The sequence below is a fragment of the Pelecanus crispus genome, chromosome 3 (genome assembly GCF_030463565.1).
Source record: "Pelecanus crispus isolate bPelCri1 chromosome 3, bPelCri1.pri, whole genome shotgun sequence".
Classification (NCBI taxonomy): domain Eukaryota; kingdom Metazoa; phylum Chordata; class Aves; order Pelecaniformes; family Pelecanidae; genus Pelecanus; species Pelecanus crispus.
In genome coordinates, this window is record NC_134645.1 from 107,525,145 (window position 1) to 107,550,538 (window position 25,394).

Consider the following 25,394-nt stretch of genomic DNA (forward strand, 5'->3'; position numbering starts at 1 on the left):
GTTCTTTACCTCACCTGAATAATTTCTGTGTGATGTAAAGGAGTTCCAGGTCTTCACCTGATTTTAGAGTTAGCACCTAATCTGAACTAAAAATACTCTATTTCTATTCAGGCTCAGCAGGAATGAATACAGAGTGTACCCACTTGAAGTAGAGACAACTTTGCTTTAGTTGCACCTTTGCTTTCAGAGCAACCTAATGGCATAATGAAGTCCTGCCTGTTAGTGTTTCCTGAACACCTCAGAAGAGGTGGTCAAATTCACAGTGCCTTTTGGGACCGTGTAGTTTAGAGTAATGCCTACACTGTGCCCTGGAAAGATCGAGGGAGCACTAGTCATTCATGGGCAGGAGAGTTTTGTGATGAGGGTGTTGAGACACTGGAGCAGGTTGCCCAAAGAAGTTGTGGATGCCCCATCATTGGAAGTGTTCAAGGTCAGGTTGGATGGGGCTTTGAGCAACCTGATCCAGTGAAAGATGTCCCTGCCCATGGCAGGGGGGTTGGAGTAGATGATCTTTAAAGGTCCTTTCCAACCCAAACCATTCTGTGATTCTATGATTCTGTGATTTGTTGTTGTTGTTGTAATCTTTAATAATGTAGACTCTCAAGCAGGAGTTGGTGTGAAGTGCCATTGTTCAATTTACTAGTACGGACATAACCACACTGCTTGTTTTCCATTAATACTCAATTAATATCAAAAGTTAGCCCATAACAGTAAAGGCTACACTGAGTCAGAAGAACCACACTGCACTAATGCCAGCACACAGAAAGCATATGGGCACTTAGTCAGAAATTGTGGTACATGATGCACCTCTCAATTGGTAAAGCTCAAGCGAAATGTTCCTGCTCCTTCTGCAGCCTCAGAAGCAGCACTGTCTTGTTCTTTGTGGGACTGGGAGGGATCATTCCATCATTTATTAGTTGAGCAGTGGTGTCCAGCCTCTCTGTTGGTGAGCTCAAATAGATGACTGAAAAGCCCTTCCCCCACCCATGAAGTTGCATTTTGCATACCAGAAAAATGAATGACCATGTGTTTTAGGGACCTCTCCCACAGATTTTGTATCTTTTGCATCAAATTTAATATTCAGCTTTGTGGGACTGGAAACGACCTTTCCTTGACAGTACTGGTTTTTACTTTTCTCCAAGGAGCACACCTGTAATGTTATTAAAACTTTTGCTACATTTTGACAGTCACTGTGTGATGGAGATACTATATTTGAGTCCTGTACCCTGGTAAATAAGACCTAGAAATAAGTAAGAAGGAAACAAACCAGTTTTTCATCCTACCTTCAACTTTTGTGTGAATCACAGTTCTGCCTGCTGTACTGGTTCAGGCGGCAGTCTGCCACTTTCAGCAGTAATCATGTCTACTTCTGTTTTTCACACGCAGCTTGGGTTGCCTGCCCTTCAGAAGTTCCAGTTGAGTAGTCAGTTAACTTGTAAGGAGCAATTTTACACTGTATCTACAAACAAAAAAAAACCTGCCGGCGCCTCGATGGGCTCGCGATAGTTAGCCGCCTGCCCCCATGCAGGGTGGGCCCGGTGCAGAGCGCCGCTTGTGGTCGGGACCGGAGGGGTGGACAGATGGGGCGCCGCCTCTCCCCTGTCACGTACCGCATGATCGTGGGGCACCCGGTGCTAAATCATTCGTAGACGACCTGATTCTGTGTCGGGGTTTCGTATGTAGCAGAGCAGCTCCCTCGCTGCGATCTATTGAGAATCAGACCTCGACACATTTAAAAAAAAATTTTTTTTTTTTTTTTTTTTTTTCCATGGGCTCAAGCTGTGCCAGGGGAGGTTTAGGTTGGATATTAGGAAAAATTTTTTCACGGAAAGAGTAGTCAAGCATTGGAACAGGCTGCCCAGAGAGGTGGTGGAGTCACCATCCCTGGAAGTGTTCAAAAAACGGGTAGACGTGGCACTTTGGGACATGGTTTAGTCTAGTCTACCCTTGACTGGTTTAGTGTGGACTTGGTAGTGTAGGTTAATGGTTGGACTGGATGATCTTAAAGGTCTTTTCCAACCTAAATGATTTTATGATTCTATAACTTGTAGATCTGCCTCTGTGTATTTGGATGAGTTATCAGTTCAGTGGTATTAACTGTAACCTATATATAGTAAAAACTTTTAGATTTAGCATATATTGTGTCAATTGCTAAGAGGTACTAGCAAATTAAATATTTTTGGTATTCCACACATGGTTTTCTTTTTTTCTTTTTCTTTTAATTATATCACCATAGTTTCTATAGGTACACCCAAATTCTAAGTAGCTCTGAAATGGCAAATGCCAGTTCATAGAAATATTTAGAGTGCCTGATCTAAGGATTTTTTAAAATGCACTATGCTCTAAAATGGTCTAAAGAGTATATGGAAAAGTATGTGAAGTATAAAAGTCCATTTGAGTGAGATGTAGAAACATGTACAGGGTTGAATGGTTTGACCAACATCTGTAAGAACTATTAAATGCCAGTCCCAACACTTTGGAATGTATAAATCCTCCTTTAAACAATCTATCCTTTTTTTCAGTCAAAGCTGTTAAAATAATTTTAAGTAGAATTTTGTTGGTTTTGTGTTTTTTTTAACAGCCAGATGAAGAAAATGAGATTATAAATGAGAACAGAAAATTCTCTGATATATTTATATGTCCTAATGAAGAAAAAAAGAAAGTTCTATTAAGAATTTCTGTATTTCAGTATGTTGGTCTTACTTCATTACAGAAAGAAAAGGGATTCAGCCATGACTCTAAATACACTACTCCAGCATCAGTATTCCTTAACATGATGGGTTTCCTAGAAATCTAGGATATTTGATGAAACTCTGAAATTGTGTATTGCAATGAAAAAGGCATCTATATCACTACATTGATTCATTTCAGAGAGACAAAATCTTATTTCAGTTTGGGTTTTTTTTTTTAGCTCTGATAATACGTACTATGTCTCCTCTAGTATTTGCAAACATAAGCTCACACAAGTTATCCCTTAGCTGAGAATTTGTGTGGGTTTTGTTTCAAATAACATATTGGAAAGGGAGAAACTATATTTCTTGTAGTTCTCCAGTTATTCAGAAAGAAAAAACATTGCCTAAATCTGAAACTTGAAGTATGGTTATACAAGAAAAAGCCTCCTGGTAAACTAAGACATGAATTTACAGCATATCAGTTACTCTGTGGTAACTACTTGATCATGTTCCTGTTAACAAATGATGTAATGCAGTGATAGACTATGGTATGATCCAAAGTGATCCAAGGGCCTGTTGCATATATTGGACAAATTCTTTGTGTGCACTCCATAGTTATGCAAGCTAGTTAGCCTGCATTTGGTTGTGTTTAAACTTCTCTTTTTCATCAAATATGTGTAAGAGTTAATACACACAAAACCCGTTCTAACAGGATAGTTTTGAACCAATAATTTATCACTCAAGCTTACCATTAACTAGTGCCCATAACCCTTATTCATCCTTTCTTAACACCTGAGATTTGGTTTCCTGTGAGGTAACTGACACAACAGGGAGTCAGATTATGAAATTTTGTCATAACTGAATTTGCTTATTTTTTGCTGAATGATTTGACACACACATGCATACATGCACATGTGCATGCACACATGTGCACACAAGATCGCTTTTATTCTTTAATTAACAGAAGAGTAGTTTGGAGATACAAGTTTTGACCATAAAATGACTAGCTGTAATGGAAAAAACCCATTTCTTCCAGGATAATAGCTATGAAACTAGTGATAAGTTGATATTAGATGATAGTGAAACACTGTTGTCAAATACATTGTAAACAGTACAACAGTATATTTTGGCTATTTTGTTGGGGTTTTTTTTCTTCTCTTTTAAGTACTGTGCACATAAATTTTTCAACCATTTGCATTAGATTTTTTTTTTTTTTCTCTCCAGGTTGACTGGTATGAATCTACCTTCTCCTGTTATCAGCAGTAAGAACTGGTTACGACTCCATTTTACGTCTGACAGCAACCACCGACGAAAGGGATTTAATGCTCAGTTCCAAGGTAGGAAATGTATAAAAATGCAGCAAAAAAGTCCTTTACTTTTAAGCATTACTAAAGTGGGAGTAGTAGAAATTTGTGTTTAAAAATCAGGGATGTAGTAAAGAGCTGACTCATACTACTACTGCTCTTACACTGAGTTATCCTTGTGTGATCAGGCTTCTCTAGGGATTTACTTTTGGAAAAAGTATCTGTGCAGTTTGCTTTAAGTATGTATTTGCTTGCTCACTTTTTCTATCATAAATTGCTTTGCATTCAGTCTGATCTTTGCTTTAAAAACATGCCTGGAATGCAACTTGCAGAAAGTCAGTTCCACACAAAGGCATACCCCTATCTAAATATTGTCTTCCTTTATTACTCAAAATCTAACTCTTACCTAGAAGCTACATTAATCATTTGGAAATTTAAGTCATCCCTAGCATAGCACAAATCATATTTCAGGCTCCTGCATAGATTTACATATACAACTTTAAAAGAAGATAAGATGATGTCAGTGTTGCTGTCAATTGCTGCTTATGCTCACCAAGATACTCATTAAAATGCAATTTTTAGAATGGAATCTGTATTGATTTTTGTACTTCATAAATCATTACTCAAGATCAAAGACACTGTAGTTATATTGAAAATAGAATAGCTTCTTAATTTATCTGTGCTTTTAAATTCTATGCTTACATATGCTGTTTCAACCATTTTGCCCCACACACCATCAAATCATTTATGAGTTTAGACCTTGCTTTTTTCCTGAAACTGTAGGGCCTGTATCACTTTAGAATTGACAAATACACTGCAACAACTGTATGTTTCTGGTGAGTATAACATACACGTGTAATGCATATAAAAGCATTTAACACGCATAGTTCTTTTCTCTTTAAAAAGATTTTGACAATTTTAGTAAAAAAAAAAAAAATCTGTGAAATTCCCTTCAGTTTGGCAACACGAGTATGTATTCTGTGATCCTTTGCACTTATATCTTATTTGTACAAAGTTTACTGAGGATGCATATATAACACCACTACTGCTGACTATGAATTTAAATGCACTGCTTATGCTAACCATGTGTCTTAAACCTGTTAGAGATCACACAGTGGAGCTCACCTTACTGATGCACCAGAAAACTAAGAATCAACAGAATAACAAACGAAAGTTTGAAATAGAATGACCAACACTGAAAACTAATTTTTGTTCTTTTTCAATATATCTTATCTCTAGCCAAATACTTACCATGAAATTAAAGCTCTAGGGAAATATCTGGGGAGATTGTTATTTCAGATGTATATCTACTGCTCTGCATAATACGTCAGATATTGGGTGTAAGGGTAAACTTTACCGATACAGAATACTGCTCATGAATCACAAGTGGAAGCCTCTTATTACAATTCAGATTCTTACAATTATGGAAATTTCCTTTCTTAATTTAAATCGTTCTTTTAAAATACAGGTTTATACCACGCACTGTGTTACATACAAAAAATCTGAATTATGTAAGCCACAGCTATATATCTTATCAGGGTCAATAGCAATGAAGTAAATTCCTATGTTAGTGATACAAAATTATAAACTAGGTACCAGTCTTTCAGTACACATAGGATGAAAATTCAGAGTGATATCAAAATCTGGTTAATCTAACAATTTCATTAATTCCTTTTTATTACACAGCTTTAGTAATTCTTTCTATTACATGTGTATTTGAGAACTAAGCAGTAATTCGGTATTTTATTTTAAGTAGAAGTAGCAATGATATTTATAGCTAGAGAAGCCTACTAGTACCACAAATCACAGAATAGCAGAGGTGGGAATGGACCTCTGGAGCATATCTAGTCCAGTGCCCTCCTCAAAGAAGGGTCACCTAGAGCAAGCTGCCCAGGACTATGTCCAGGTGGGTTTTGAATACCTCCAAGGTCTGAGACTTCTATGACCTCTCTGGGCAACCTGTGCCAGTGTTTACCCTCACAGTAAAAAAAGCTTTCACTTATTTTTAAGTGGAATTTTCAGTGTTTCAGTTTGTGCTTATTGCTTCATGTCTTGTCAAGGGGTGTAACTGTGAAGGATCTGGCTCCATCTTCTTTATACCCTCTCATCTCATCAGATATTAATACACACCAGTAAGAATCCCTTCCCAAGCCTTCTCTTCTCCAGGCTAAAATATCCCAGCTCTCTCAGTCTCTCCCTTAATGTTTTTGTTTTCAGAAGCTTGTTTCTGCTAAAATTCAACAACTGTGAGAGGTATTTCTGTATCAGGTGCTTTTCTCAAGTAAAATAATTATTTGAGCCTATGATGAAAAAAAGGTAAAAAAATCCTGTGAAATACATGATCTTGTTTTCTGGCGGAAAACCCTGGCAGTGATAGGACGCACAATTCTTACATACATCCTCCTGGCAAATCCTGTAATATGGGCTATATGACTCTGAGACTTCTGAGAAGCATTCTCCTTATGGGCAACTATTCCCAATAGTTTAAACTGGCTATTCCAGAATGCCCACATACGGTTGGGATTGATATGTAGTCGAACTATCCTGTCTTTGAGATAGTTAAAGTAAATACACTGACTTTCTGAAGTAACCATTAAACACTCACTTTACTAATAGACGAGTACCCACTACCAGTCTGACTGAAACACAAGAATATTTCTGATTCTTCAAAATGTGGATTTTGAACCCTGTTTTCCCAGGGTTCCCAGATCTTGGGCGAAGTCTTCAGGGCATTCAGGACTCTGCTTTCCTACATTACTTAGACTGCTTTCTTCTTTTGCTTCTTGCTTAGAAGGGACAGTCCCTTAAATCAGCCTGTGCTGTCTTTCTGTGATTGTTTGCTTGGTTCATTCATAAAGTGATTTTTTTTGTGTGTGTGTGGTAAAGCTATATAATTATGCCAGACAAGAATAATAGTGTCCATTATTTTGGGAAAATAGGGAAGTCAGAACTTTTGATAGAAGATCGTAGATATTAAATGAAAGCAGCCTATTACACCTTGCCAGATATTAAGTTGTTATATCCTAGAGTCCTTATAGCACATAGATGTTTTTTTTTTTAATAGCTGTCTGGTATAAATGTTATTGACAAAACAAAATTACAGAAAGATACTCCTCAAAAAGTGGTATCTTGTGCATTTGCATCATAAGGACTGTGGTGGTTTGACACTGACTGGATGCCAATTGCCCACCAAAGCCGCTCTATCACTCCTCAACTGGACAGGGTAGAGAAAATATTACAAAAAAGCTTGTGAGTCAAGACTAGGACAGGGAGAGATCACTCAACAATTACCATCAGAGGCAAAACAGACTCGACTTGGGGAAAATCAGATTTAATTTATTACCAGTCAAAACTGAGTAGGGTAATAAGAAATAAAATCAAATCTTAAAACACCTTCCTCCCCACTGCACCCCTACTTCCTGGGCTCAACTTCACTCCCCATTTTCTCTACCTCCTCCCCCCGAGCAACGCAGAGGAGCGGGGAAAGGGGTTTGTGGTCAGTTCATCACGTGTTGTCTCTGCTGTTCCTTCCTCCTCAGGGGGAGGACTCCTCTCAGTCTTCCTCCTGCTGCAGCATGGGGTCCCTCCCATGGGAGACAGTCCTCCACAAACTTCTCCAACATGAGTGCTTCCCACAGGCTACAGTTCTTCATGAACTGCTCCAGCGTGGGTCCCTTCCATGGGGTGCAGTCCTTCAGGAGCAGACTGCTCCAGCGTGGGTCCCCCATGGGGTCACAAGTCCTGCCAGCAAACCTGCTCCAGTGTGGGCTCCTCTTTCTCCATGGGTCCAGAGGTCCTGCCAGGAGCCTGCTCCAGTGCAGGCTTCCCATGGGGTCACAGCCTCCTTTGGGAACATTCACTTGCTCCGGTGTGGGGTCCTCCCCGGGCTGCAGGTGGATATCTGCTTCCCCGTGGACCTCCCTGGGCTGCAGGGGCACAGCTGCCTCACCATGGTCTGCACCAGGGGCTGCAGCGGAATCTCTGCTCTGGTGCCTGGAGCACCTCCTCCCCCTCCTTCACTGACCTTGGTGTCTGCAGGGCTGTTTCTCTCAGATATTCTCACTCCTCTTTTCTGGCTGCTGTTGCGCAGCAGTTTTTTCTCCTTCTTAAACATGTTATCCCACAGGCACCACCACTGTTGCTGATTGGCTCAGCCTTGGCCAGCAGCAGGTCCGTGTTGGAGCCAGCTGGCATTGTCTCTATCAGACATAGGGGAAGCTTCTAGGAAGTTCTTACAGAAGCCACCGCTGCTACCAAAACCTTGCCATGCAAACCCAATATGCAAATTATGTTTAGTGTTTTTAATATCAATCTATTTGTTTTGATCTCACATGTCTCTTCTTGTTTCACTGGGAATTAGGTTAAGAAGGACTGGAGTTCCTCAGTCCTGGAATTCACTACAGGTAATGGTCTCTCCCCATGGTGTATCATACAAGAGTTATTAAATGTTTCCTTTCCCATGCAGATAGCAGCTGCTTCTGGCCCTACTCAGTCATTATTGTTTGGGCAAATGTGAAAGAATGCCTATTAAATATGTGCCTCAGACCTCTTATTTCATCAGTATAAAAGCCTCTTTTGAAATTTTTGTATTTTGAAAAGTGTTCTTTAATACTAAATTCAATCTCTTTTATGGTAGAAAAAGCATATAATAACGAATTATAAACTTAATGAACTTAAGTTATAAACTGATGAAGGCTAGAACTGTGCACTTTTAACTCAGTTTTAGACAGCTGAAAGATTGATTGAAGCAGATTAAATTGACATTTTTTGCTATTTTACTTTGGCCTGTCTTTACAAGTGAGAGATTTAATCTTGAGACTCTTAGTTTTGCTTCCAAAAAGTAGCAATCATCAAACTAAATGGAAATTAAATAGTACCTATTGTTACTTGCACTTCTGAGACTCTAAATCCTGCTCTCATTTGAAACAAGTCACTCTGCTCCTACAGAGTGAAAACTGCTTCATTTGTTGAAGTGAATCAGATTTACCTTAAAATAATCTCAAGTATTATTTAATAACATACAGCCAATCCCATTGTTATTTCATTTTTATATCTAGTTGTGAGATTGCGTGTTACAAAAAAACCCAACCAATCCACACCAAGAAAAAAACCCAAACTGAATAACACCTGAAGGAAGCAGCGCGCACTGTTGAATAGGGAGTTGCTGAACCCAGCAGTCCCATGTCCCCACATGCAGCCAGAAGCTGGAATTCAGTGCTGTATTCCCAGTAGGCAACACACACAGAACACACGTATACACCATACATGGATAGACTCTATTCATATCTTGCCACACAGGTTAACAGACACACTCAGTACTCATGAATACAGACAGCACCTAGGGCCTCATCCTGTTTCTCCTGTCTCTCCTGTCTGGTATGGAGATCTGCTAGTTTGAAATAAATGCATGGAAAATGTGGGTCCCTCCAGCAGCTGGGCTGAGACACTCAGTCTTCCCAGTAGCTGCCCTTGGATCCTAGTGTCCCCAGCTGCTGGCCCCTGGGCATATGAGTCACAGAGGCTACAGCCCCGCTCTGGTTGCTGGTGTTCAGACCTACATGTGAGCACACACAGAGACACACACACAAAAGTGAGTCTCAGTCACCCCCCAGGCTGGTCTTCCCAGCAGTTGGCTGGGACCTTATGGCCCCTCCAGTAGCCACCTCCTCCAGGTGCCTCACCCTCCAAGACACGCACACCTCCCCCCTGCCCCTAGCTCCCAGGCCACTTTACCTACTCACCAGCTCATCTGGCTGGATCTTTGGGAATGCTTACACACTCACTTGGACACCCACACTCGCTCAAGGTGCTGCACCACAGACACACAGCCCTCTAGCCCATGGTCTGACTCCAGTTGCTGCATGCAGACCCCCATACACACACATTCACAGGAACAGAGTCCCTCACCCAGGAAAAGCATCAGAACTTGAGTTTAATCAGGAGACAGGACAGACTGCGCTAGTCAGGCAGAGGGCACAGTCAGAAAAGTGTAATGAGCAGCCCCAGTTTACATGCAACCAGCCCCTTCCATTTTTTTATTTCTATATTTTTGTATATCTGTTCCTTCCCAAACCACCTTAATCCACCCCTTTCCCTGACATTGGTTCCTCCCCTAAATATGCCATAATCAGCCTTGTGCAATCCCAATATGCTCTTCCCCAGTACCCCATGATGAGCCCTGTACCCCTGGACAGAGTCCCCCCTTAGTCTGTGAGGTGACTGAAGAGCTCCTGGTGCGGGGTGTCCCCCAGCCCCTGGGGCTGTGGATCACCTGGGACAGCCCCAGGGAGGCTGGGATAGAGGTTGTGTCTCTGCATTTGGTGTTGGGTTTCCCCCACTTGCCCAGGACCCTCTGAGTTTCTTCTGGGCTTGTGGAGATGGGCCTGTGATGGGCTGACGGCTCCTGTGATGGTCCTGGGAGGAGTTGGGGCAAGGTGCTGTTTGTCTCTCCCACCTGCCATCACCTCCCTGTGCTCCTTTGTGCGTGCACAGGTGAGCTTTTTATTGCCTAACCTAACACATGTAGCAACGTCACTGGCTTTCCAAAAGCAAGTCAATATGTGAGCCAGCACAACAGACCTCTTTAAGCAGCAACAGGATAAGAGACAGGTTTTTTTTTTTTCCTTTTCCTAGTAAGAATTCAGATTATCAGATTTTTTCTACAGTTAGCATACAGAGCCTTTAACTATTCTTTTCAACTCATATCAAATTTGCATCATATTTATTACCATGTTATGGCTATATTATTGCTTGTAACTTGTTTGCTTTTCCAATCAACCAAACCCAATACTAGCAAACAGCCAATTTAACTTTCTTTTCTTAGTTTGCTTTTCGAACAGGCAAACAGAATTATTGTAATTTATTTCATTAAAATATTGGAACTGCCAATTAGATTTAACACTATGAATTTATTTGTTTGTCTATGAATTTATTTATTTGTTTTATTTATTTATTATTTTTTATATTTATATTTTATATATATTTATATTATATATTATATAATATATATTATAATATATATTTATATTATATTTATATTATTTATTTATTATTTATTTATTTATTATTTATTTATTTGTCCAGGAAATTTTTCAAATTTAGATCTTTCTAACTTGCATTTTTGCAATATTTAGTGCCCTGATTTTTAATATGGTTAAGAAAACCAGCTCACTAACATAAAAAATTAAAGCAGTATATTAGAATTACACGCTTGAATGCATTAACTAAATATAGTTTTAAAATGCTTGGCAAGCTGAATGTATAAATAAAACATTCTAGTATAAAAGGTATACCTAACTAGTGTGTGTTTGGATTTCCCTTTAAATCATATTTATTGTCCCATTTTCCATCAGGCCAGAGTAGAAGATTAAAGAAATTTTACAATTTTAAAAATGAATGGGTATACAGTGAAAGGTTTGGGATTGTTTTTCTTTTTTTTTGTCTCCTCTTGTTACTTTGTTTTGATTTTTGATCTTTTGATGTTGATTTCTTCAATAAAAATAGTTACGCCTAAATTTCCCAGGGAACCTGTGGAATATTTTTTAGACTTTCAGAGTTTCTAGACAGGAGGAGACCTGGCTTAAATGGCCCTGAAAACCACCAGAACAAATTACAGTGCAATGACGTGCTTTGCCTTGTCTGCTTCATGTCTGCCATATCAGAAATATTGGTCTCATGGAAATAAACGCTCCCAGTGGATAGAACTGGACTCAGTTCTTGTTCTGCGTTGTTCCATGATGTCATTGCCATAGGGGAAAAGATACTACATTCACTCAATTGTGAACTTCTTTTTTTACATCGCTTTGCCATCACCTATGCTGATATACAAAGACTCTGTGTATATTCAGTGGGAGTTGCAGAGTGTATTTGTCTTATGCCACTGCTTCATAGTACATAAATTCCCCAGAGGTGAAGTCACATTAACAGTCACACTATGAGATGAAAACCTAGCACTTTCCAGCCACAAAGCTTATCAATGTACACAGAATGACTTAGAAGGTGTGATAATGAATTCCCTGCTATTGCATATTTACAGTATGTATACTATGTTTGTTTAGCTTTTGCTTATTTCCAGAACAATAGAAGAAGGTTGTTTTAATATCTTTGTGTTTCATTTTAAAGAGAAAAAATTGCAATATTTTTTCTATACTAACTAAAACTAACCTGCTCAAGTTAAATATTTATTTCAAAATTCCTAGAAAGAAAATAAAATAAGAAAGTCTCCAAAGCAAAAACTGATTAATGGGTGTGTTCCCTTTTACAGTAAGAACCAGATCTCTGTTGTAGAGTGTTTCAAATTAAGTATGCTATTTTTAGCAAGTTAGCAGAGAATTTCAAGGAGGAATTAGGTATTTTGATCATTATGTACCAGAAGTTACCTATCTGCTGTGTTTGACTGCCTTGAATAATTCAGTATTTAACAAACAGATAATCCTGAAGTCAAACAATGAATATAATGAAGCTGCTGAAATAAGTGTGTACTAATGGAAAACAGCGAGTGAAATAATGTAAAATCAACTGCTAGGTAAAGTAGTTCTTTCAATGAATTTTTGTAATTCAGGGAGTCTGCATATAAGTGCATGTCTATCCTTCCTACACATTCTTCAAAAACTTAGAAGTGGTGTTTGAAATAAGTTAAAAGAATTTGTGGTATTTCCTTGATGCATGGTACTTTTGGTCAGGGGTTTCAATTATAATTGTCTCTTAGAGTAAATTTAGAAAACAAAAATTAGTAAAAGCAATTGATAAAATCAAAAAGCCAAACGAAACTGTTATTTTCTAGCTCTTAAGTGATGCTGAATATAATTTCCCATTAAATAGTACTGAAACAATAATTTGTATTTTATTAAATTTTATTACCAAGAAAGTAATCTAGTCTTGATATGAAAAAATCAGCAAGTAGATAATCCACCATCTCTCTTGAACATTCTTTTCTGTGGTTAACATGACCGCTGTTAAATATGTAGTCCTGTCTTCTCAATTGTATTAGTCTGGTGTGATCTTTCTGTGTCCAGTAGTGGTGTTATGTTTTCCCTCAACAGAGTAAAAAGCCTTTTGTTAACCATATAATTCGCCTTTTTGAAGCACCAAGTCACCTCAGTCTCCTAGATAAATTAAGGGGGTTGAGCTCTTTAAGTCTCTCATTGGAAGCAATTTTCACCAGTTACTGCATTTTTATTTTGAGTTGGTGCTATTTGAAACTTCCAGTGACCATTTACATGATTTTAGCTATTTTAAAATACTGGACTAACTAGTACTGGGCCTACAGCTAAAACTACATTTAACTTTTTTCCCATGTGTTTATTTTTTTCCTACTGCTATTTTTTCTAAAAAAAAAAAATTCATGAACACTTAGGAAATTGATTAGTTAAGTCATGTTAAACTATACGATGTACCTTAGGGGCATAAATAAGTTTTCTTAACTGTATTAAGTATGCCTGTCATGACTGCTGCAGGTAGACTACGCTTATTAATTTATCTTTTTTCTTCGCTTGCTTTTTGTTCTTTCACATTGTGTGTTTCTTCCGCACTTTGATAATGTAATTGCAGATTTCCCCACATCCTATCAGTACAGTCATTGTAGTATCAGAAAGTAATTTATTTTGAGACTCCTTTATTTTGACTTATTTAGATTTGAGTAAGAGTGTATTAAACTATTTTCCCAGAACTTTTGTTTAGTATAACTGATTTACATTTCAAGGACACTTACTCAGTGACGTGGTAAAATCTGTACAAGTCTACAATGATATAAGTTCTTGGAGAATGTTTGTTTATGAAGTAGGAAGGAATAAATTTTCTATTAAAAATAAGATTCTTTTGGCATAAGCTTCATATGTGACTGTTGATTGTGAATAGCTCCCTTTTTGGAAATTAACTTAAACCATCCTTTTCCAGTCTGATTTTCAGTCTGTCTCAAAACTTGAGTCCCTTAATGTATTTTACATTGGAACCTGACAATATAAAATACTCAGCACCGTTAATCACTGGCCTGTGTTTTCTCATTTCTAGATTTAGGTTGTTTGATCAAAAAGGAGAATTTTAATCCAATAAAAACTGTATTAATTAAATCAATATTTGCCATCTTATCTTCCCACGTATTGAATATATATTTAGCCTCTCTGAAAAAAGCTTTGATTTTTTTGCAGGTGTGTTTTTGTCCCTGTACTAAAATTGTAAGATATCCTTTATTAGCTTAATATTAATCTATAACATGTGATAAGGAAAGAATGGGAGAAAACATTCATACTGTTTCGTTGTGAATGTGGCATGTACATCCCCTAAGAGCTAGCTGCTTAAAATAACTGCTCCTGTAATGGCTCTTTAAAATTTGTAAACAAAGTAATTTGACATATATATTGAGTTCAGCACATCTTACAGATAAAACTGTCTCTGTTCCTCCCATTTTTAGAGCCTTGAAGCTTTTTCTTTCTCAGTGTTTGACATTAGAAATAATCTTTGGATTTATTGTTCAACTGCCGTCTCATGAAGGCAACACCCATACTTAAGAGGGATTGGCCATCTTGTCTGTTTTAGTGTCACAAAATATTTCTTTTTCTCAAAATTTAAAGCAAAGCCCAAAAGCTGATTTAGAGTGACAAAAATAAAATACATGTATGTAAAAGAAGTACATTTACCAAGAGTACAGAAGAATTGGACCCTGGGATAAAGCTCTCTCCTCGGGACTCTCAGTCCAAACTTTAATTAGAATTTCTCAGTGCCAACAGTGAGACATTTGACAAAGACTCAGATTACATACAGATTTTTCCTAACACAAGGGCATTCTATTAAAAAGTCTTGCTGCTAAGCTACCATATAGGAGCATATTATTATGAACCCTTGATTCTTGGGCATTTTCAGAAGAAACAAGAAAGAGCTTATTAAAGATGGAAGCCTGTACTTAGTTCCAATCAGGTTGCTACAGGTAATACTTCTTTCTTGAGTGTCTAGTAAAGTTTCTGTGTTGCTAAGAAGGCTCAGGCATAGCTGCTTAATGATGCCATCACTAAGCAGATGCTGATCTAGCAACAACTGTTCATTCTTTTGCTCTTGTTTGGTATGGTGTTGTCCTCATTAAAACTATTCAAAATATTGTCTTTGTGGTTGAAAAGAAGTGTGTCATCTTGGTACACATTTTTATACATGTCACTGTTTTCCACCAAATTACCTGCAAAATAAAAGTTGAAATTTAAATTACATGTTGAAATACTTGCATAGCAAGGAGCATTCCCCTAGATTTAATAGCTACTTTTTGTCAAGAATCGTGTTACACTCACTCAATGCCAGGTGTTCCACAGTTCTTGTTCGAAGGCACCACTGTCCCAAGGCTACCCAACTTCTAAGACAGTTGTTTTCTATGCTGTTCTGATGTAACAGAACTGATGCATCTTCAATGAACTTCATATTTTCAAATGCAAAAATATGCATTTGGAAAATGTTGAAGAAATTGTAGGTGTCACTAATCTCTAAACCAGCTAGTAGCAATAGCGAGAGAACAGCAGAATATGGACCTAAGAATTTAAAATAAGAGTATATGCACGAATGATGTAGATAAGAAAATTAAAGTACAGATTTCAAGGAAACATTCATGACCTACATTGCAATCACAAAATCAGTTAGACTCATTATTTATATTTGGCACAGACTGAAAGCATTCACATGGTCAGTTTTTGCATGGGAAGAAATTGGAGACGTCAAATAGTGGGATGTTAGTATTACCACACTTGCAGTTTCTTCATTGTCTACCATAATTCTATTCAAGTTCAGTTGTGTGATGGATAACAGTCAAATGATCAGTGTAAGAGCTGTGTTTTAGACATGTTTTCAGTCCAAACTACAGATTTCATTTCTATACAAAACCTGAAAAGATGGTCAGATATTGACTTCAGAATACGATTTTCTGATGAACGTTTTGATCATCCCACTGAGTGGCACTATAGAGATATTAGTGGGGAAGAACCATAAATCAGCTTCTGACACTACAGTTGGAAGACTGTGGTTGAAGTGACATTCAAACAAGGAGCTGAGTGGATCTCATTTTATGATTTATTTTTTAGAGACAATCCCTACATACTACAACTCATTGTGTTCTGTGATAGTATATATTCATTGCGCAAACTGTGTTGATACTGTTTTCCAGAACTGTGGGGGACATATGCAGACATTGAAGACTTGATGCCTGCTAACTTGTTTTATTATGATATATCGCATATTGATAGCACAAAGGAGTTAATGCAGTCCGTCAGGACAAGTGGCCAGCTAAGTGACATGCAGAAATGCAAAACAAATGGCTGTGCTTCCTTTTAAACTTGCAGATCCTGCGTCAGCTTATGCACATAGAATGAGAAAGATTTGTGTGAAAATCTGTTGTGACACCAATTTATCATGGGGCTGTACCATTTGTTCACTAGTACTGCATGCAGAGATTTCCAGCACAGGGAGCAGGTGGAAGGTCTGATAATGACAGACAGTACTTTGCTGGATTGATGGAAAAAGGAAGCCAACTGATCATGAACCTACAGCTTTTACAGGTAGCCATATAGTAGAAACATCTATGCCTGCTGTGAAGCTCTCTGGAGTTATAATACTGATTAGTACAGAAGATTTTGAAAGCTGTTAGTGACAGAAATGCTGGGATAGTGTATTAGACAGAATATTCTTCAGTCAGGTGTTGTGGTTTAACACCAGCTGGTAACTACACCACACAGCCACTTGCTCACTCCCCCCACAGCAGGATGGGGGAGAGAATTGGAAGGGTAAAAGTGAGAAAACTTGTGGGTTGAGATAAAGAGTGTTTAATTGGTAAAGCAAAAGCCATGCATGCAAGCAAAGCAAAACAAGGAATTCATTCACTACTTCTCATTGGTAGGCAGGTGTTCAGCCATCTCCATCTTCCTTCTTCCCCCAGCTTTATATGCTGAACTTGACATCATATGGTATAGACTATCCTTTTGGTCAGTTGGGGTCAGCTGTCCCGGCCATGTCCCTCCCAACTTTTTGCGCACCCCGAGCCTGCTTGCTGGTGGGGTGGTGTGAGAAGCAGAAAAGACCTTGACACTGTGTAAGCACTGCTCAGCAATAACAAAAACTTCCCTGTATTATCAACACTGTTTTCAGCACAAATCCAAAACATAGCCCCGTAGTAGCTACTAGGAAGAAAATTAACTCTATTCCAGCCAAAACCAGCACAGCAGGGAATACAGAAGCAGCAGAGGTTTGAATTATTGTGGTGAGTTAGTTTAAACTAGAGATCCTGTGGAAAATTATGATGCCTCTGCGAAAGTCAAGAAGTGGGTAGCTGAGAAGCAAAGCTTGGAAGGATCCTCCTAGGTTATTGAGTCTGGGGCCTTGTTTTATCAAACAATTTATTATAGAATTCCCTTCATAAACTGAAGTGAATGGTAAGATCAATAATGTTTTTTTTTTCTTATTCTTATAAATACTAAGCTCTTAGAAACAACTCATGGTACAGCAGGCCATAGAGAAGCAGAACAAAACCTAGAGATAGCTAATGGTCTACTTACTGGTCCTGCATGACTTTGAGTGATAAGAAAGAAATGTTTGACCTATAAGCAGAATACAGGAAGAATACTGATGCTGCCAAGCGTGTTATTGTAGATCATTTCTTTCAGGGCCAAAAAATGGTAGTACTCGTATAATTGTGTCTTTGGAGGAGAACCCAGAAAGACTGAGGCACTAGGGCAAAGCAAACAGGGCACTTGATTGGACTCTGCAATCTGAATTAAAAAAATACTTTTTTTAAAAACAGGAGTACTCAACTTCAAGAAAATTAGAGCAATGAAACTAAAGCAAAAGGAAATTGATGAATTCTGCTCTGTACTGAGATAAATTTGCTACTTCCCTTCAAGAATAATCCTATGAATGTTATTGCAAATGTTTCACTGTTTCTTACTGAACTCTGCAACATACGTAAAACTGTGTCAGTCTTTGTAACAGTTATCTTCCACTCTCTCTCAACATACAAAATACTCAAAATATTAATATTTTTCCTGTACTGTAGCAAAACCAGAGAACTGTTCAAGTACATTCCTTATAGGGACACTGGGCTTAAGGCTGGACACGAAGGCCCTGCTTGTGATCACCAGGTACTGGGCAATATGCTGTTCCTCTTCACCTTCAAATATCTGTACTGGGAAAAATCTGCAGTGAAAGGCAGCCAAGAGCTGAACTCAGCAGAGCAGCAGCAGAAGCAGCTTGAGGACGTACCAGCAGATGATGTCAGAATATTTTAGCTTTGAGTGGTAGCCAGTATTCGAGGTCTTGCAGGTTATTTCATGCAGGAAGAAAACTGGCAATATACTCATGTATTTGGGTAATTGGGGAAAAATGCTATGTCGTCCAAGACATACACGAGGACAGTTACAAAGAATGAGCTAGGAACAAACAGCAAGTGTTAGCTTTCTTGTTATGGAATCACATACAGGTACTCTCAAGGTAAAACTATATTAGATCTAAAAGATGGTAGATTAGATCAAGCATAATACTATGTTAACTGAACAGTGTTTCTAGTATCTTATCTGACTTTGGTGTGACTCATGTACTGCATACCATTTACCTCTTTGCACACATTCAGTTAAATGTAGGTGTAATCAATTAATGTCATATGCTAGAAATCCTAGAAAACCCCACCAAGGTCTTAGCCACTTATTGTTTCTCAGCCAAATGACTTCTGGTTATGGGTTGCTATTATGAAGTAACAGAAAACGGTTTAAAAAGGATCTTGACAGGCTAACCCTATACCAAAGAGGAGCCAAGTATATTTGACTGTTGTTTTGAGACCTTAATTTAACATGTTCTTTAAAACTTTTAATGGCTAAGATTCCACAGATTTTCTGGGTAATTTGTTCCAGGGCTTCATCACTCTTACTGTTAAAAAGCTTTTTTCTTGCGTAACCAAAGTCTCCCTTGCTACAGATAAAGACTGTAAGTTCTTGTTCTAGCCCTACTGGAACTGCAGAAGATATCTTCAAGGAGTAATGTTTTTAAACTAAAGCAGGGTAGATTTAGACTGGATATAAGGAAGAAATTTTTTACTATGAGGGTGGTGAAGCACTGGAACAGGTTGCCCAGAGAGGTAGTGGAGGCCCCATCCCTAGAAACATTCAGGGTCAGGTTGGATGGGGCTCTGAGCAACCTGATCTAGTTAAAGCTGTCCCTGCTCACTGCAGGGGGGTTGGGCTAGGTGATCTCTAAAGGTCCCTTCCAACCCAAAGCATTCTATGATTCTATGATCTTTCCTCTTTGCAGTCCCCTTTTGATGTTTAAAGTGTATCATAAATCCTCAAAACCCTCTCTAGATTCAATTATTTCCCAGTTATGCCCTACAGATGGACAATTAGTTGTGCTTCATACCATCTTCACTTTTAGTTCAATTTCCCACACATTTTTTTCTTACTAATTTCTATCCAGTCTCCCCCATGCAAAATTACACAACCAGAGAATAAGACTGCAAATTCTTGGTGCCAGACATTACGTGTTACCTTGCATTAGCACAGCTTTTGACTCATTCATCATTATTCAAGCAATACTAAAAAAAGGACACCTTTTACTTGAAATTCATAGCCACATTGAGTATATATAAGAAATAGATATAAGCATCTCATATTGTAATACAGGTATTTTGAAATTCATCTTCAACCACAAATTACAAGTTCTCTCCAAAACCTTGCATATCAGATAGGAGGAACCCAATTTAAAACAAAGAAGCCCAAAACAAACAAACAAAAGTTTCACAGTGGGAGAAGCTGGGTCTGAAAGATGACTGCCTCCTACCTTCATATTGTCTGTGTAATTATTAGTTAATTACTAGTTAATTACTGTCAGAGAAGGAAAGTAAGTTCTTCAAGGAAATCAACAATCTAAATAAGTTTCACCTTTTTTAGAGAAACTTCTTTGGTTAATTTGGGGGTGTTTTTTTTCCCAGTTTTACATTTAAGTGGTAATTTATGGATGCATAGAAAGTGCATGTAACTGCTTATTATACTTTAATTTTTTTTTTTTTTTTTTTTTTAGTTTTAGGGGTTTTTTTAAATCTTTATTTAGTATTTTCTTTGAGTTAGCCCAAGCTTGAATGATGATGAAGCATATTAGAAAGTTTCCCCTTATAGTCCCAGCAAGCAACATTATCTGAGAAAATTGAAACTCTCTCCTACATCTTAGAGGACACAGAGCTGCCAACACTCTGTAGGGCCTCTCTCAGTGTATTTTCAAATATACCTTCAAATAAGAATTTATTGCTCCATAGAATACAAGAACATAATAACCGATAGTAAGAAGTACTTCATAATATGTTAATAGAAATGACAGAAAATTGTATTTCTTCCCTTGAAATTATACTTGAAGAACTTGTATAAGTTAAAAAAAAAATTGTTAGCTTGGAAGTTCCTCTTGTTTATGATCAGTGGTTCATTCAAAAGCACCTTCTAGTGTCAGACAAAAATTGTAAATACATTGAATTTTCTTGAGAATTCTGACAGTGCTTTATGTAGATTTCATGTAGGTTGTCACTGTTTTCAAGGTGCGTGTAGGGTTTGTTTTGTAAAAAAAAAGTCTGTCTTATTTTCTTCAAATCAAACAAAAAAACCCAGATGAACCACCTTTCTCCAAAATGTTGTGTAATGCTTAAACCATGTAATTAAATCGACTTGTGAAGAATTAAAATGAAAAAGTCATCAGAGATCAAGATTTAAATTACCAAGTTTACTTTTGGAAAGATATTGATTCTGCCAGGTTTAAAAATTTGTGTATAGCTGTTTGGTTAATAGTCATAACTTGTTCAGGTAGTGCTTCCAGAACTGGTTATATACACAAAACTTGATTCTCTATTACTTTGTACTTTGTACAGCTATTTTCACCTGTGGAATATATGTATTTAAAAACTATACAAGTGCAGAGAAGACTTGAAAGACTAAATGCTTCTTGCTTTTATTTAGTCATGTGTAATTGTTAAAAACACCGTTTAAAACTATCATGAAAAAGAAAACCTTCAGATTTCATTTTCTTGAGCAATTTGGAGTATACCTGAGGTTGGAAGAGTAGTTTTCAAAGAACCATCCTGGGAAGCAGAACTGTGGAAAACAAAAATAATTTAAAAACATTCATTGTTGTATGAATTGTAGGAAACCATCCCTGCTGTAATGAGCTGCTGTGTATAATACGCTTTTACAATAGTAACAGCAGTAGATCAATTCTTTTGTGAGTTACTCTCTCTTAGAAATGAATGTAAGCAGAATAAAATGGAGAAAATTTTCATTTTGAATTATGGGCAGGTAGGAATGTAGAGAAAGCATAGTATACTGAAATGCTTCATGGCTCTAGAAAATAAAGTTGATGATACTACCAATGATTGTTTTCACTTTCAAAAATTACCACTTAAGAGTCTTTTAACATTTTTAAGGTGCACTTAAGGTGCATCATTCCTAAAAATTCACACTAGAAATATACGACTTTTACATTTTTATATTTCTAATTCTCTGAGATGAAGAAGGAAAAGGTGACTATGCATATTTGGGTATGATTCAGTGTTAATGAAAATAAGCTGATTAATAGTTTTTGAAAGTCGTAAGATATCACAGTTCATTTTGAACATGAGCCATGCTCATCTAAATGTTCTCCCTAATGATAAAAGTTGAGTTTTTAAAATCTCATTGTAGAAAAGGATTGACTGAAACAATATGTAGAAAAAAAAAGTAATTTTCTCCTCCTTTTGCAGTATTTCTGATCTACTAGTATATAGAATCATAGAATCATAGAATCATTTAGGTTGGAAAAGACCTTTAAGATCATCCATTAACCTAAGATTACCAAGTCCACCACTAAACCAGTTAAGGGTAGAGTAGCAATCCCATGCCTCCTGGCTTGGTGGCTGGATTATTTTTAATGAAAGTAAAAACTAGGAATCATTAAAGTTGGAAAGGACCTCTAAGATCATCAGTCCAACCATCAACCCAACACCACCATGCCTACTAAACCATGTTCCAAAGTGCCACATCTACCCGTTTTTTGAACACTTCCAGGGATGGTGACTCCACCACCTCTCTGGGCAGCCTCTTCCAATGCTTGACTACCCTTTCCGTGAAGAAATTTTTCGTAATATCCAATCTAAACCTCCCCTGGCACAGCTTGAGCCCATTTCCTCTCATCCTATTGCTAACTACTTGGGAGACGAGACCAACACCCACCTCACTACAACCTCCTTTCAGGATAGTTGTAGAGAGCCTTAAGATCTCCCCTCAGCCTCCTCTTCTCCAGACTAAACATCCCCAGTTCCCTCCGATTAAAAAAAGAAAAAAGAAAATTTAATTAAGGCAACTCTTTGCAAGTTATTATTTGTAAAAGATCAAATATTCAATGAGTATTCTTTGAACTAAGAAAACAGATTTACACAGGTGTAACTGAAATGAGAATTTGACAACTGTAACCAAATAATTTCAGTGAAGTGCAAATAACTGAAAATGGATTAGAAATCTTGGAACAAAACTATAATCTTGCTGAATGATAAAATCTTATACTACTCCTCTTCTAATTAAGTAATCCAGCAAAGCTAACATGAAATCTAATATTTATGTGAATTTGATTTTAATATAAACCAATGAGTATCATATAACTCTGATGTTTCAAGGAAGATCTGAGAGTCAGAACAGGAATGCCCATTCTACCTGGGACTGGGGATTGCCTGACTATCCAAACTGACAGCTTGCAGAAGCATGCAGCTGTGCTGAGAGGTTAGTACTACCATGGCAAACACATGCTGTGTCTTGGAGTGTAAAGGCAGCATGAAAGTTCAGCCCCAAGAGTTCCCCAGCTTCAACACTGAGGACAATTCCAAACTGAGAGTAATAGTCATGTTCTGTAGGAGGTCCTGAAGCTTCTGCCCAGAGAGATAGTACTCATCAAGGTCACAGCCAGCCAGCTTGTCTACAAGAACAGGGTGAACTTGTGAAATAGAGTAATCTTCCACGATGTCTAAAGGTAACATAGTATAGGTCATAGTCTGCTGAAGTAATGTGAAGAGGAAGAAGCATCATTCCTTTGTACCAAAGAGATGAGATTTACCTGCTGAATTAATTTTGGCCTCTTTCTTCAACCCACAAAGATAGACTTAGAGAAGTGGAAGAATAGTCATGAACATTCATAAAGGGATCTAACACCATGCCTGTCTCTAGCCATGGCCTGAAGCATATTTGCAGACTTCTTGCATCCACATTTGCCAGTGCCTTTTGGCAAAGAGTTTCACATGTCTGCTAGTTCTTGTATGAAAACACCACTTCCTTTTATTAGTTTGAAGCCTTACTCTTGTTAATTTAATTTGTTGGCCCTTGTCTTTTCATTACCTAATCAATGGGTCATGAAAGGTCTTTTTGAAGTTCTCCAGACTGCAGTTTGTGCATAAAACTTCTTACTGAAATTTATCTAAGCTTAGTTATTTGTGAACATCTTTCTTAATCTCAGTGTTTATCTGAACTTTCTCAACAATATTAGATCGTGCTTACCCAAACATATAAAAATGTTTTAAATATTTAATGTTCTGTTTATTTTCATCTCTTCACTTAAGTGAACACAAACAATTTTCCAGTTATATTTTATGCTTCACATGCCTTGGGAAAGGAAAATGCATAGGAGAATTAGCTTTCCAGGACAACCTTTCCAATGGTAGAATGGCAGCAGGTCTTGTATCAAACCACCTTTATTAACATACAGGTATAGATTTTTATTATTTTAAAGTAGTCTAATAAAATTTTTTAAACATTGCGTACTAATTTTTTTTGAAGTACTTTCTCACAAACAACAAATCTAGATGCAAAATGTGCCTACATTATATAAATTTATATAAAAAGCACAGAAATTTCTCTGACTGAATGTAATAGTTTTCTAATATCTTCAGAAGACATAGGGACTGTCCTTCTAATGTCTCATTTTTACTTTTATTTTGTTACCCTCCTGATTGTTACCAACCATTGAAATTGTACTCATTGGTTCATCCTGGGCAACCGGCTCTAGGTGGCCCTGCTTGAGCAAGGTGGTTGGACAAGAGGTCCCTTACAACCTCAGCCATCCTGTGATTCTGTGATTCTAATCCTTTCTTAAAACTGTATTTCTGCTAAACAGTCATAATCTTTTCTGCAAGGTAGTTGTGCTTGCGGTAAAATGTATTTTCTTCACACAGGTTCAAATACATTAGGAACTAAGAGCTTCATAGAAATCAGACTGGGTTTGAATGGAAGTTTACAACTTAAAAATTTTACTTCAGCCTTCATGATCCATTCAAATAATGCCAGGCATATATTCTTTTCACATCTGAGTTTAATTTAGCTATAGCAAAAAGTTAAGGAATACCACTGGTGCTTTCCAGCAGGCTGATAACATTGTTTTGGACTCCCAGTGCTCAGCTCTGCCCTCCTCCCTGAATGGGTATCTCATCTCCAGAAGAGTCTTGCAGTTATGATTAACAGAAAAGGTGAAGTGAGTTAATTCAGTTAACTTAACTGAATGTTTAGGTGAAGACAGCAGAAAGCTATGCCAATTTTATAAAGTAATCGCTTGAAAGGTAGAAAGTGCTGTTTATATCTGACATTATTAACATAAACCCATTCCTCTTTTTATGCTATTAAATGGCAAATCATCTTTGAAATCAGGAAAACCTTGTTAATGAAAGAGCAATCAGGAAGTAGAAAAGAAACATCTCAGAAAAGGTATTCAAATGGGATTTAAATGGTTACAAAAAGTGCAATTTGGAGTACTTTTGTGTTACAGAAGAGGTTGAACTGGTTCACTCAAACCACAGTATTCAGTGGTCTCTATTTCTCTTTCAGAGGTTGAACAGTTTGTATTTTAAAGTTTATATTTGTTTAATTCTTTAAAAATACAGAAGAAAATACTGTGCAGGACGCATGCGAAAACTTGCACACACAAGTAAAATAGAGGCAGAATTTTAGTATTTATGTCTCAAACTATCCTATTTAACCTCTTGGATCCCTGTGTCTCACAGATACCTACATTTGGCTGTTAAAGTTCCCCAGACATAAAAGCTCATGTCACCTAATGTTACTGTCTAAAATGTAGGGATCCAGCTTGAGCAAGTGGTATATGTTCCTGTTATATTTTATGGAGAGGAAAAAGCATCTCTAGAGGATGATTCATTGTGCCTATCTTAGAAGGGGATGAATTGCCCCCTTGAGGTAGCTATTTCTCTTCATAAAACATACATTTTAAATGACTGGTCTTAAGTATTGTGAATCCCCTATCTAATGTTCTTTCAGAGAGATACAGAATGCCTTTTTCTTGACATGTGAAAAATCTCCAAGAGTAGAAACTGCAGGACCTGTTTCAATGCTTGATTGTCCTAATAGTGAAAAAGTTTTTCATATATCAAGTCAGAACCTCTCTTTTTCAATTTATGTCT

At 37.4% G+C, this 25,394-nt stretch overlaps 1 protein-coding gene across 1 annotated transcript in view; it reads left to right on the forward strand.

Moving 5' to 3' along the window:
• CSMD1 (CUB and Sushi multiple domains 1) overlaps positions 1-25,394 on the forward strand; it is a 1,273,929-nt gene that overhangs the window by 764,509 nt on the left and 484,026 nt on the right. The window contains exon 6 of the mRNA XM_075708500.1: positions 3,897-4,009. Coding sequence (XP_075564615.1) covers positions 3,897-4,009 — 113 coding nt within the window. The remainder of the gene's footprint in view (positions 1-3,896; positions 4,010-25,394) is intronic.